The sequence below is a fragment of the Hippopotamus amphibius genome, chromosome 5 (assembly GCF_030028045.1).
Source record: "Hippopotamus amphibius kiboko isolate mHipAmp2 chromosome 5, mHipAmp2.hap2, whole genome shotgun sequence".
Lineage (NCBI taxonomy): Eukaryota > Metazoa > Chordata > Mammalia > Artiodactyla > Hippopotamidae > Hippopotamus > Hippopotamus amphibius.
This window is the reverse complement of record NC_080190.1, coordinates 117,810,864-117,826,212: the sequence shown is the minus strand read 5'-3', so window position 1 is coordinate 117,826,212 and position 15,349 is coordinate 117,810,864. Positions and strand designations below refer to the sequence as shown.

Sequence of the window (15,349 nt, the reverse complement as noted above, 5' to 3'; positions counted from 1 at the left end):
GCCAGAAGAGGCCTTATCATCTAATACAACCCCTTAATTTCCTAGAGAGGAAGGTACTTAACTGAAAGAGGTTGGTTGATTTACCATAGCAACTAGAAAATGCTGGATCTTTTTTTTTTTTAAATCTTATTGGAGTATAATTGCTTTAGAATGTTGTGTTAGTTTCTACTGCACAGCAAAGTGAATCAGCTATACGTATACATATATCCCCTCTTTTTTGGATTTCCTTCCCATTTAGGTCACCACAGAGCATTGAATAGAGTTCCCTGTGCTATCCAGTAAGTTCTCTTTAGTTATCTATTTTATACATGGTATCAACAGTGTATATATGTCAGTCCCCATCTCCCAATTCATCCCACCCCCCATTTCCCCCCTTGGTGTCCATATGTTTATTCTCTATTTTGTTCTCTACATCTGTGTCTCTATTTCTGCTTTGCCAATAAGATCATCTATACCATTTTTCTAGATTCCACATATATGCATTAATATACAATATTTGTTTTTCTCTTTCTGACTTACTTCATTACATTTGACAGACTCCATGTCTCTAAAAATGACCCGGTTTTGTTCCTTTTTATGGCTGAGTAATATTCCATTGTATATATGTACCACATCTTCTTTATCCATTCCTCTGTTGATGGACATTTAGGTTGCTTCCATGTCCTGGCTATAGTAAATAGTGCTGCAATGAACATTGGGGTGGATGTGTCTTTTTGAATTATGTTTTTATGTGGGTATATGCCCGATAGTGGGATTGCTGGGTCATATGGTAGTTCTATTTTTAGTTTTTTAAGGAATCTCCATACTTTTCTCCATAGTGGTTATATCAATTTACATTCCCACCAACAGTGCAAGAGTGTTCCCTTTTCACCACACCCTCTCCAGCATTTATTGTTTGTAGATTTTTTAAAATAACTTATTTATTTATTTTATTGGCTTCGTTGCTGCACATGGGCTTTCTCTAGTTGCTGGGAGTGGGGGCTTCTCTTCATTGTGGTTGCTTCTCTTGTTGTGGAGCACGGGCTCTAGGCGCTGTGGGCTGCAATAGTTGTGGCACACAGGCTCAATAGTTGTGGCTCATGGGCTCTAGAGCACAGGCTCAATAGTTGTGGCGCACGGGCTTAGTTGCTCCGTGGTATGTGGAATCTTCCCAGAGCAGGGCTCAAACCCTTGTCCCCTGCATTGGCAGGCAGATTCTTAACCACCACGCCACCTAGGAAGTCCTGTTTGTAGATTTTTTGATGAAAATGCTGGATCTAGAACCAGGTTTTCAGGTATCTTAGGCTAGCTATACCTTGTTACTTAAATTGAATTTGTAAAACAGCTTTTACCACTTTCATTTTTTTAAACAACACCTGCAAGGGGACCTCATTATCTAATATTTGTTTCAACAAGCATTTTTTGGTATTCCTACTTGTAAAGAGACATTTGAGGCTCCTGTTCTTAAATTTGCAATCCTTTGGAAGATTGGGATTGCCATATATACATTACTAATAAAAAAGTCAAATTGTACACTTTAAATATATGCAGTTTATTGTATGTCAATTATATCTCAATAAAAGTTCTTAAAAAAATGAAAAAAATTGCAATCTTGTGAAGAATCTCATAACCTAGTGTTGATAAAAATATTATTTGGCAAAAGAAATCAAAGTTTTGTTTCCCTTTGGGTGGGATTTTTTTTTTTTAAACTTTACTGCGTGGCTTGTGGGATCTCGGCTCCCTGATCAATTTTACATTCCATAATTTAAACAGTTTTATTATAGATCCTTAAATATAAATTTTATTTTATTTCCAGGTGTTCTCATCTTTTGTGAGTTCACTCTCTGTAGCCTTCACCAGCAATTGTCATTTAATCAGTTAGTAAAAGAGAAGAATCATTAACTCGGGGAAGATGTCAAATCTAAAAATGAAAGAGGCAGCCCTTATCTATCTTGACAGAAGAGGAGGCCTCCAAAAGTTCATAGATGATTGCAAATACTACAATGGTATGTTCAGCAAAGGTGACTTTATTTTAGAAACTTTAAAATGAAGTCCTACATATAACTATCCTCATGTTTATATTTGTGTACTTTTACAGATTTGAAACAAAGTTATGCTGTCTATCGATTCAATATTTTAATAAATCCCTCTGATATTGTTGAGCTGGATGCTGAACTTGGAAATCACATTTTACACCAGCCTTTAAAAGCTGCTCAAGTTTTTCAATCAGTAAGTTAAAGAAAGAAATAATTTTATGCCACATGGAATTTTTAGTAACTTCTTTGGTTTTTTGTTTGAAATCACAGGTCTGTTTTATTGCTGTTAAGACTCTTTCATTAATCGGACAATTACAGACTGAAACTCAAGTAAGTTTTAGTTAAACTTAACAAAGAAAACTAAGATACAATACTTTCAAGATAACTTGTAAATAAATATTTTTATATTCATATATATTTAAAACATTTTTTCAAAGTTTAATAGACTATCTTACATATGTGCCTTTACTTCCTGTATTATCACTTGTAACATTAAATATTTTTTATAATAAAACATTTCAAACATACCCCAAAGTAAAGAGAATAATACAGTGAACCTCCCTATATGTATCACTCAGATTTAATAGTTTGCAATATTTTGCCATACCTGCATCATTAGTTTTTTTCTGAATGTTTTAAAGCAAATCTTTAAAATACATTCTGTATTTCATCCCTACATTCCTCAGTGTGTATCAACCTCTAAAAATTGTGGACATTTTTCTTATATAACCATAGTGCCATTATTAACACTTACCAAAAAACAATAATTCCTTGGTATCATCTAATATTTAGTCCATATTTAAGTTTACCCAGCTGGGGTCTCAAGACTGTCTCACAGTTGATTTGTTCAAGTCAGGATCGAAACAAGGTGTCTACATTATAACTGGTTCTTACATCTCCTTAAGTCTCTTTTAATCTAGAGCTGTTTCCTGCCCCTCCCTTTTTAAGCCATTGAATTTTCGAAGAAACTAATTGATTGTCCTATAACATGTCTCATAATCTGAACTTGTCCAGTTATGTTCTTGTAGTATTTAACTTATTCCCCTAGACCGCAAATTTCTGGAAGTTGGCCCTAAAGACTTGCTTACATTCAAATTCAGGTAATTTTGATGAAAGTATATCATAGTGTCATGTGTTTCATACTGCCCTGCATTAGGAGAACTGTCCTATCTGTTGTCCCACTTTTAGCAATGCCACAATTGATCAGTGGATGCACATGATGTCAGTCTGATCCCTCCAATATACAGTCTCCTATCAACTTTCACCTAATGGTTTTTGCAGCCATTGATAATCATTGCCTGGATTCCATTATTTCATTAGGAGTTTCAAAATTGTGATTTTCTTAACTTTAGCAAACTTTCTATATTTGTTAGCTGAAATTATCCTGTAAGAGAGGTTTTTCTCTCATCAACTATTTGGTTACCCTGCAATACAGTTTGTATAGGAAAAGCAGAAGAAATGTTTGATTCTTTCCATTTATAAATTTTCAGAGCAATGAGTTGAGATATAGCAGCCTCCAGTGATGACCAATTATTTTTTGTTTTTCCTTTTTTAAATTATGAGGAACTACATGAATTTTTTAATATATCTGATATGTTTCAATGAATCTGTCATTCTTTTTGATGCTTATCTAATTTTGGTCATTGGGAGCTCCTTAAAGTTTGTTCTTATGTGCTTTTGACACATTTCATTAGTTTTTTAAAGCCCCCCCCGGTTTCTGTCAGAGGGAGAAGCACTAGGTCCATCTGGTGGTGTATTTTCTGCCCGAGACCTGGAATTGGCCATTTTCCCTAAGGAGCTCTGGTTCCTTTTTAGTGAGAAATTATATTTAGAGATCTGGGCACTAGAAGTGTTTGTTGCTATGGGGTTGTCATTGTTTTATAAATAAAAGTCTTTCAGTGAATATAGTGAGGAAATGTGTGTTTTTAAAGAAAAATAATGAGTTCATAATGATATTTTCAATTAAAATATGATTATAAGGATTTTGCATCTTGAATTTTATATTTAAATCTCTTTTCTCTTAATGCTCAAAAGATTGGTTCCTAATAGTACTAGTAAATCATCTATTTGACTTACCTTACAAATATACTTGCTAATTGTAATGCAAGTCCAATTGGATCTGCAATTTTTATTAATACTATTTTTTGTGTTCTTGTTAGATTAATATAGTGCTGAAGTTAACACATTTACCTCCCCTGCCAAGTTATAGTCTTGATCTTTGTGAGTTTCCATTTGATTATACATCTCAAAGATTTTATACAATGCAAGGAATTGTGATTGCAATGACAACTGTAACCAAGTATACACAAGGTGCAAGATTTCTTTGTTCAGATGAAGCATGCCCTCTTTCAAAAGGTAAATACTAAAATGTAAAATCAAAACAATTTATTGTTTAATCTTGTCATGTTTACAATTAGTTATGAGACATTCATGGCATAGAAAGAATGGAGTAAAATTTGGTGTCTTCTAATGTTTACAAGTCTACTTTGCATAATCTTGAAATGCATTCTTTCTTCCTCACCTCTCCCCTATAATTTAACACGTGCGCTTGTGTTGCTGAAGTACATGTTCTTCTCACACATTGTTCCATGATTGTTCATGCTGTTCCCTCTCCATGTAATGTCCTCTCTCAACCATTTGGCTTAATTTCCATTCAGTCTTTCTCCAGGACATCTTTTCCATTCATCCCCACCTCTCATTTGGTTGGATGCTCCTCCTCTTTTCTCTCTGAACACTTTGTAAATGAATACTGCACATTGAAATTATCTGTTTCACATTGTCACCTATTGAAATTATATGTTTAAGTATCCATATCACCAGTGCCTTAGTACAGTGCCTGACAAGAAATAGCCATGCAATAAATGTTAATTGAACTGCTATGATCCCACATGCAAAACTGATTTAATTATATGTTGAATTAGGTTCATTTTAAAGGATTGAAAATGGAAAGCTAAATCTGAAGGCAAATTTAGTTTAACTTTGTTTTCTTTCAGGATTTCAGTATATAAGAGTGCATGTGCCTGGTGCTACAGAATCTGCAACAGTAAGAAATGACTTTTTGTGTAATGTATGTTCATCTTCACTTCAGGAAGACAGAAAATTAAGAGTACTTGGTGGTAAAAATGCATTTATGTTTTATAATTACAATTTTAAAAATAGAGTCTGATATTTTAATGTGGAAATTAAATTGACTATATATTCTAATAGCTAATTCTTTTCTGCTGTTTGCCTTAAGATAAACAGATAGTTGAAATAATTACCACAAAGGCACTTCATGCTTTTCGAGGGTATTCTAACAACCAGCCATTTAGATTTCAGTCTCTTACAATCTTCCTCAGAGGTAAGTAAGTTCTGTTTGCACTCAAACATATAAGCTATGTAATTGATTTCTTTATGCTTATCTATTATAAATGTTACTTCTATAGCTTAAAAATTATAGGTCCTTAAATAGACATTTCTCCAAAGAAGACATACAGATGGCCAACAAACACATGAAAAGATGCTCAACATCACTAATCATTAGAGAAATGCAAGTAAAAGCCACAATGAGGTGTCACCTCACACGGATCAGAATGGCCATCATCAAAAAATCCAACAAATGTTGGAGAGGGTGTGGAGAAAAGGGAACTCTTCTGCACTGTTGGTGGGAATGTAAGTTGGTACAGTCGCTATGGAAAACAGTTTGGAGGGTCCCTAAAAAACTAAAAACAGAACTACCATATGATCCAGTAATCCCACTACTGGGCATATACCCAGAGAAAACCATAATCCAAAAAGAAACATGTACCATAATGTTCATTGCAGCACTATTTACAATAGCCAGGACATGGAAGCAACCTAAATGCCCATCACCAGATGAATGGATATAGAAGATGTGACACACATATACAATGGAATATTACTCAGCCATAAAAAGGAATGAAATGGAGCTATGTGTAATGAGGTGGATAGACCTAGAGTCTGTCATACAGAGTGAAGTAAGCCAGAAAGAGAAAAACAAGTACTGTATGCTAACTCATATATACGGAATCAAAAAAAAAAAAAAAAGGTACTGATGAAGCCAGTGACAGGGCAAGAATAAGGATGCAGAAGCAGAGAATGGACTGGAGGACACGGGGTTGGGGGGGCGGGGGCTTAGGGGAAGCTGAGATGAAGTGAGAGAATAGCATAGACGTATTTACACTACCAACTGTAAAACAGCTAGTGGGAAGTTGCTGTATAACAAAGGGAGATCCACTTGATGATGGGTGATGCCTTAGAGGGCCAGGACAGGGAGGGTGGGAGGGAGTCACGGGAGGGAGGGGATATAGGGATATATGTATAAATACAGCTGTTTCACTTTGGTGTACCTCAAAAGCTGGTACAAAAGTGTAAAGCAATTATATTCCAATAAAGAGCTTAAAAAAAATTATAGGTCTTCTCTTGAGTATTTTAAAGAGTCATATTTAGATAATGTAGCAATTATTCATGCAATCATACAACATTCACTTGAAAAGTTATTAGCAGCTGCTGTTTCTCAAGTACTAAGTCTCAGGTCACAATTATTTACAGTAATAATCTCTTATTATTGTATGTGTATGTCATATAAATATTGGAGTTATTGTTTTAAAATATAAGCTTCATGAAGGTAGGACTTGGGTTTTTACTGCACATAGTAAAAACTCAATAAATATTTGTTAGTAAATGAATGAGCATCGATATATGATTAACTGTTGAGAACTCCAGGGGTAAAGACCTGTGACTAGACAGACTCTGCCAGAAAGGAGGAAGTCACTATCAGCATCAATCACCAAGGGAAGAGTGAGTCTTTGTTGAGAAGCTGGAAATTTGAAAATGAGGATGGGGTTCAGCCTCTTGGACTAAAATTGGAGGAATTAAACTGTTCGGAAAGAGAGATCTTGGATGTCAACTATGTGTAGGAAACTCAAGAGTTAGGAAAGTAGAGACTCAAAGAAGAACTCTTTTCATCATGGCCTGACAAGGACAAGGCAGGCACATGAGCCCAGATGATAACAGGTAATTTTTAATACCAATTACTGTGTGCCAAGCACTTTTACATATATTAACTTGTTTAGTCACAGCAAATTTTTCAAGTAGGTTCTATCGTTATGTCCATTTTACAGTGTGGAAATGGATGCACAGAGAAGTTAAGTAACTTTTCCAAGGTTACACAGCTAGTACATGGCACAGCCATGATTCAAACTCAGGCATTCTAGCTTCAAAGTCTATGATTTTAACTACTTAATTCTATTATATACAATATTCTGTATTTTTAGTAGAAAACCCTTTCTTCAAATAAACTCTTAATAGAACCCAAATAAATTTGTAAAAATTAAATGAATGAAAGCGGGCCTTTGGGGGTTATCAGGAGAGATACCCAGACTTCCCAGCCTCCTAGCCTTCCTCTTGACCCTTTCTTGACCTCAGGACACATCCACCAAACTATAAGATTCCAAGGAACAGTTGAAAAACGATTTGCTTTAATTTTCCCCTTGTAATTCATACTGTATCCTTCAAGGTTTTGGTGGGGCAGGAGGAGTATTTCTTTATTTAGTTTGGAGTTTTATTTTCTCAAGTCTTGGGCCCGCCTGATTCTTCCCAGCTAGATCTACAGGGTATGTACCAATATATTCTCCAGATCTAAGAGAGAGACAGAGAGACAGAGAGATGGAGAAAGAGAAGGGAAAAAATGGAGAAAGAGAAGGGAAAAAACTTAACAGAGGGAAGTTAAACCTTGCTCCTCCTTGTAAGTCTTTCTTTCATAGCTTTACAACCATCCAAATTCTAACTGTATAATGGAGGATCAAGATTTTTAGTGTATATTTTTTAGAATAAATTTTGAACTTGTACAAAGGCTTTGCTCAATCTGTAGATGTGAGAGAGGAACCTAGTAAAGTGTCTTTTGGGTAGCCTTTTTGTTTGTTTGTTTCAAAAGAGTTTATTTGTATTACAAATGGATACATTTTCATTGTTGGTATTTATTTTTCTTTTTTTAAATTATTTTTTATTGGAGTATAGTTGCTTTACAATGTCGTGTTAGTTTCTACCGTACAGCAAAATGAATTAGCCATACATATATGTGTATCCCCTCTTTTTTGGATTTCCTTCACATTTCAGTCACCACAGTGCATTAAGTAGAGTTCCCTGGGCTGAGTAGACTTTAGATATGAGCAAATCTAGATGGGAATTTCAGTTCTGCTACTTAACTAATTAGCCTGGTGCTAGTCACTTAACCTCTCAGTTTCTTCATATATAAAGTGAGGATAATAATATCTGTCTTACAGTTTACAATTAGATAATGTGTATAAAAGTAACTTGACTATATTATAGACAGTGAATAATACTTTTTAAAATTATTTTCTTCTCAAATAAAATTATTACTTATAAGGTCATTTTTATTAGCATTTCTTGTCATTTAATGGAAAGGTGTTTCATTTTAAACACAATGATCTTGTTTTAGGAGACTAGTTGCTATGTAACAAGCTTCTTGAAGTTAATTAATCATTACCTATAAGTATCAAAATCTATCAGCAATAAAATTGCCTCAATTTACATTATTAATGCCATTCAATATGCATAGTATATTAAACAAAAGTGAATACTTAGCAACTAACTACTAAATTGTTACTGGTTTTTTGTTTTTTTTACTTTTTATCTTATATTGGAGTATAGTTGATTAACAATGTTGTGATAGTACAGCAAAGTGATTCAGTTATACACACATGTATCTATTCTTTTTCAAATTCTTTTCCCATTTAGGTTGTTATGTAATATTGAGCAGAGTTCCCTGTGTTATAAAGTGGTCTTTGTTGGTTATACATTTTAAATATAGTAGTGTGTACATGTCAGTCCCAAACTCCCTAACTATCCCTTCCCTCCTCCCTTCCCCCCGGTAGCCATAAGTTCCTGAGTCTGTGAGTCTGTTTCTGTTTTGAAATAAGTTCATTTTTATCATTTCTTTTTAGATTCCACATATGAGCGATATCATACGATATTTCTCTTTCTCTGTCTGACTTACTTCACTCAATATGACAATCTCTAGGTCCATCCATGTTGCAGCAAATGGCGTTATTTCATTCTTTTTTACGGCTGAATAATATTCCATTGTATATATGTACCACATCTTCTTTTTCTGTTCCTCTGTCAATGGACGTTTAGGTTGCTTCCATGTCTTGGCTGTTGTAAACAGTTATGCAATGAACATTGGGGTGCATGTATCCTTTTGGAACATGTTTTTCTCCGAATATATGCCCAGGAGTGGGATTGCAAGATCATATGGCAGCTCTGTTTTTAGTTTTTTAAGGAACCGCCGTACTGTTCTCCATAGTGGCTGCACCAATTTGCATTCCCACCAACAGTATAGGAGGGTTCCCTTCTCTCCACACCCTCTCCAGCATTTGTTGTTTGTGATTTTTTTGATGATAGCCATTTTGACTGGTATGAGGTGATATCTCATTGTAGTTTTGGTTTACATTTTTCTAATAATTAGCAATGTTGAATATCTTTTCATGTACTTCTTGGCCATCTGTATTTCTTCTTTGAAGAATTATCTCTTTAGGTCTTCTGCCCATTTTTTTTGATTGAGTTGTTTGTTTTGATGATATTAAGCCACATGAGCTGTTTATAAATTTTGAAGACTAATCCCTTGTTGGTCACATCATTTGCAAATATTTTCTCCCATTCTGTGGGTTGTCTTTTCATATTGTTTATGGTTTCCTTTGCTATGCAAAAGCTTTTGAGTTTAATTAGGTCCCATTTGTTTATTTTTGTCTTTATTTCCATTATTCTGGGAGACAGATCGAAAAAAAATGTTGCTGTGATTTATGTCAGAGAGTGTTCTGCCTATGTTCTCCTCTAAGAGTTTTATAGTGTTCAGTCTCACATTTAGGTCTTTAATCCATTTTGAGTTTATTTTTGTGTATGGTGTTAAAGAATGTTCTAATTTCATTTTTTCACATATAGCTGTCCAGTTTTCCCAGCACGATTTATTGAAGAGACTGTCTTTCCTCCATTGTATATTCTTGCCTCCTTTGTCATAGATTAATTGACTGTAGATGTGTGGGTTTATTTCTGGGCTTTCTATCCTGTTCCATTGATCTGTATTTCTGTTTTTTTTTTTTTTCCCCAGTACTGTATTGTTTTGATGACTACAGCTTTGTAGTATAGTCTGAAGTCAGGGAGCCTGATTCCTCCAGCTCTGCTTTTTCTTTCTCAAGATTGCTTTGGCTGTTCAGGGTCTTCTGTATCTCCATACAAATCTTAAGATTTTTTTATTCTAGTTCAGTGAAAAATGCCACTGGTAATTTTATAGGGATTGCATTGAATCTGTAGATTGCCTTGGGTAGTATAGTCATTTTGACAATATTGATATTAATGCCACTCAATATGTGTATTATACTAAACAAAAGTAAATACTTAGCAACTAACTGAACTACTAAATTGTTACTGGTTTTAGATCTTTGAACCATATGATCATGTAAAAGTTGCATTTAGTAAATACGTATTTTCTTTTGTGTTTAATAATTTTAGATGAATTAGTGAATAAAATGAATATGGGAAACGAGTATAAGATTATTGGAATTCCAGCCTGTGTAAAAACATCACAAACTGCTGTCTGTATAGAGGCAAATAGTATCACTTTCTGCAATCCAAAAGGTAAGAAAAATGTTAGTATCATATATTTACACATATTTAAATTTAAATCCATTTGTTCAGGAAATAAGTATTGGCTGCTTATGGGCTGGGCACTCTTCAAAGCACTAGGAATACAGTTGTGATCAGGACAGTCAAGTATCCTATTCTTAAATCATATGGTAGACAGTCAATAAATCTGTAAACCAATTAATAAGACAATTCCAGATAATAAATGCTACAAAGGAAATAAAGCAGGATAATGTGGAAACTTGCCCACAGAAAATACTCCTTTCTTTTGGCTAAATCTTATTTTGATTTTTTGAAAATAATTACCAATGAGAAAGATGTTTTAAGATGCCAAGAGTTAGAGATTAGCTTAAAGGTTTTTCTACCTAACCCTTTGTTTTCTAGCTAAGGCAATGCTAAATAACTGTTGTGGTCTGAGAAAAAGAGCCCAATAAAATGGCATCCTTTTTTTTCCCTCATCTGAGTTTTGAACCAATTGAGAAATTTTTGAACCAATCAAGAAATAAGACAAAAGAGAAAGACAGTGGGGAGGCAAAATATCACCTTTATTACTGATAATTTCCTTCCAACATAATTAAGTATTCAATGAACAAAAGTGGAGAGCAAACCTAATCTTTTGACTTAGCACACAAATATCTAGCCTGTAGGACAGGCTAGTTAAATCTTAAATAATAAAGTTAGATTTGGTTTTTTTCTTGTAATCCCTACGTACCCATCTGCGATAACCGAGGCCCAAGTTGAATTTATTTATTTTTTATTTATTTACTTATTTATTTTTGGCTGTGTTGGGTCTTTCTCTAGTTTGGCACACAGGCTTTCTCCAGTTGGGCGAGCAGGGACTACTCTTCGTTGCAGTGCATGGGTTTCTCATTGCAGTGCCTTCTCTTGCTGCGGAACATGGGCTCTAGGCACGTGGGCTTCAGTAGTTGGGTTGCATGGGCTCAGTAGTTGTGGTGCACGGGCTTAGTTTCTCCATGGCATGTGGGATCTTCCCGGCTCATGGCTCGAACCCATGTCCTCTGCATTGGCAGGCAGATTCCCAACCACTGAGCCACCAAGGAAACCCCCAAGTTGAATTTAAATGCAATGGATTCTAGATACCTCTGCTTATTTTAAAGAGAAAAGCTTTTTTTTTTTTTTTTGGCCACACTGTGCAGCTTTTGGAGATCTTAGTTCCCCAACCAGGGATTAGGCCTGTGCCCCCTGCAGTGGAACCGCAGCAGAGTCCTAACCACTGGACAACCGGGAAATTCCTACAAAAAACTTCTTAAAAGAATAAAAATATTGAAGAAACAAAGTATTCATGAACAACAGACATTTTAAAGATATTTTAAATATTTTCTGCTGTGAAGTGCTTTAAGATTTACTGATTTGGTAGCAGAGCGTGACTTACATGTAGGTGAAGTATGCTTTCTCCTGCTGAACTCCAGAATTAGGCAGATTTAACTACCCAAATGTGGCAAGAGTTACGCTAAGGTAGGCCTCCCTTGGTCCATGGGCATCAATGAGTAGAAGAAATCATTGCTCCGTGATGCAGCCCAAGAGGAAGGAGAAAGGGACTGGGTTATATGTGCACAGCTGTTTCTCCCAATCTGACCAATTGGGTTAAATCACTCTTCCCTTTCAGGAGTTGGACAGAATAAGGGAGTGGAGAAGGTCAGAATGTTACAGTATATGTTAAAGTAGTTGAGTATATATCTCCCCTTTTAACAGCAACGTTCAAATATTTCCCATTCTGCTTTTTAGCCCTCACTAAAGGTGATAATATTTCAAACATAGAAATATAGAAGCAAACACTGCAGTACAAGAGCCCCATGATCTGGCTTTGCTTACACAGGTCTTAAAAGGAAAAAATGAGAGATTGCAACCCACAGCTAATCTGTGTGGGCACACAGCTTGGCTGCTTCCCCTTATTACATTCCTTGGGATAGAAATGATAGACCAGAGTGACCTCCAATCATAATTTAATATCACTGTAGTAATTTGAATGTGGCATCACTAAAAGAACTGCAATTTGATAGTATTTTAAGTGAATGGAATTAGATGTCTATTATATCCTTTTGTTGTTTTAAACCCCTTTTTAACATATATGTTAATTTTTACTTTCAGTTCCTTCAGGAATTAGCGACAATTTCAGATGTCTCCTCTCTTTGACTTCCAGCTCATACTGGAAGTTTACAGCAATACTTGCCAATATCTTTGCATCACAAATTGTTCCTCCTGGGACTTACAGTTTGCTCAAGCTCTGTTTGCTGATGAGTCTAGTACAGACAAGTGACCGTAACAAGGAACCAGAAGATTGCCTGGATATTTTAATTATAACAAGTGATATTCTACTCGTAGACAGGTAAAATATATGACATAATGAATTGGTCATCGATTTGCATAAATCTTTTCCATGAGCATTATTACAAAACAAATATTTGGAATTATCTGAGCAGTATAAATATTTAAACTTTTATCAATGAAGTTCAGAACTTGTTAAAACATGAATTGAGAAATGGAATGTTTGCTTCCAACATTTTGAGAATCTAACCACTCTAAGTTTCAACCTGTTTCCCCACTCAGACCTTTACAAATAAGTACATCCTTTGCAGGCTTCCTTTCCCCCATTACCTAGACCAGTGTTCTGCTTTTGTACTCTGTTTTCACTTCGAAATAATCTTCCTGCTAAGAGCTAACAAGCTATTTTCTCCTTTTTCTTCAAAGTTCAATTCAATAATATTGATTCACTGCACCCAACTAAGGCTGTCAAAAGTGCCAAAATTACTGTTTTGGGCATTCCGCTCTAACCTTGGAATAAGCCTCTACTCAGCATATTGGGGATCCCTGTTAGCAAGTACCCTTTTTAAAAAGTTATTTAAATATTCAAAAAGCTAAGAATAAGCTTCATATATTAATATCATGTATGCAATTGTAAAGCAAAAACAAATTTATAGAATGAATTTTAAATTAAAAAAATAAAATTCAAATTAGCTCTAACTTAATTGGACAGATGATGTTTTGCTAAAATTAAATTAAAATTCAATCGCAATGTAAATATAGTGCTAAATGCTACAGATTGCACCAATTTAATCTTCTGCTAATGAGTATGAGAATATTTGTTTCCTAACAGCCTCACTAACACTGGCTCTTATCAAACTTTAAAATTTTGCCATCCGCTAGATGGAAAGTGGTATTTTATTTTAATTTGCATTTCTTTAACTAGAAGTAAGTTTTAGCATCATTTAGAATTTGTTAAACATTTTGTTCTTTTTCTACAAACTCCTTGACCATGGTCTGTTTTTTAAAATATTTATTTATTTATTATTCTTTTTTATTTTTGGCTGCGTTGGGTCTTCGTTGCTGCACACGGGCTTGCTCTAGTTGCAGTGAGCAGGGGCTACTCTTTGTTGCCGTGTGAGGGCTTCTCATTGCGATGGCTCTCTTGTTGTGGAGCCTGGGCTCTAGGTGCATGGGCTTCAGTAGTTGCAGCAGTTGGGCCCAGTAGTTGTGGCTTGCGGGCTTGGTTGATTCGCAGCATGTGGGATCTTCCCAGACCAGGGCTTGAATCCATGTCCCCTGCATCGGCAAGCAGATTCTTAACCACTGAGCCACCAGGAAAGTCTCCATTGTCCATTTTTAAAATTAAATTATTTCTTATTGGTTTGTGATACCTCTTGTGAATTAAAGCCTTTGTCCCTCTTTCTGTTTCTCATTAACCTTTTCCTGTGGTATTTGGGGCTGTATGAGAGATTTGGTGTTTTGTTTTTTAGGTAAAATTTACATAAATAAAATGAAGTAATCAGATCTTGAGTATACAGTTCAATGAGTCTTGACAGATGCATACATTTCTATAGCCATCACCTCAATAAGATATGGAACATTTCCATTTTACATTACCTTGGAAAGTTCTTTCATTCTCTCTTCCAATTATTTCCTATCTCCACAGGTGATTTCTGTCACCATAGGTTACTTTTCCTGTTCTTGAACTTCACACAAATAGAATCATACAGTGCATGGGTCTTTTGGGTCTAGTCTCTTTCACTCAACATGTTTTTGAGATTGGCCCTGTTGTGTGTAATCAGAAGTTCATTGTTTTTATTGATGAGTCATGTTCCATTATAAGAATATACCAGAATTTGTTTATCCATTCTCCTAGTGATGGACATTTGGGTTTTGCATGTTTTGACTATGTAAGTAAAGCTGCTATAAACATCTCTTGTACAAGCCTTTTTGTAGACTTATGTTTTTATTATCTTGGATAAATACCTAGGAGTGGAATTGCTGTGTCATAAGGTAGGTGTATATAACTTTATAAGAAACTGCCAGTTTTTCCAAGTGGTTATACAATTTTACATTCCTACCAATGAGTTAAGATTCCAGTTGTTTCTGTCCTCACCAACATCTGATGTGGTCAACCTTTCTCAATTTATTCATTCTAGTGCGTGTGAAATGGTATCTCATTATGGTTCTAAGTTGCATTTCCTGATGACAACTGATTCGAGCTCTTTTTCATGTGCTTATTAGCTACTCATGTATCATCTTTTCTGAGGTGTCAAGTGCTTTGCTCACTTTTTTTTTTTATAAATTTATTTATTTATTTTATTTATTTATTGGCTGTGTTGGGTCTTTGTTGCTGCACACGGCTTTCTCTAGCTGCTGCGAGTGGGGGCTACTCTTCGTTGTGGTGC

At 35.1% G+C, this 15,349-nt stretch overlaps 1 protein-coding gene across 1 annotated transcript in view; it reads left to right on the top strand.

Annotated features, from left to right (window-relative positions):
* The first annotated feature begins 1,891 nt into the window (after window positions 1-1,891).
* Window positions 1,892-15,349, top strand: part of MCMDC2 (minichromosome maintenance domain containing 2) — a 37,125-nt gene continuing 23,667 nt past the window's right edge. The window contains exons 1-8 of the mRNA XM_057736278.1: window positions 1,892-1,985; window positions 2,078-2,208; window positions 2,286-2,345; window positions 4,175-4,370; window positions 5,009-5,131; window positions 5,251-5,355; window positions 10,545-10,670; window positions 12,786-13,023. Of these exons, the coding sequence (XP_057592261.1) occupies window positions 1,892-1,985; window positions 2,078-2,208; window positions 2,286-2,345; window positions 4,175-4,370; window positions 5,009-5,131; window positions 5,251-5,355; window positions 10,545-10,670; window positions 12,786-13,023 (1,073 nt within the window). The remainder of the gene's footprint in view (window positions 1,986-2,077; window positions 2,209-2,285; window positions 2,346-4,174; window positions 4,371-5,008; window positions 5,132-5,250; window positions 5,356-10,544; window positions 10,671-12,785; window positions 13,024-15,349) is intronic.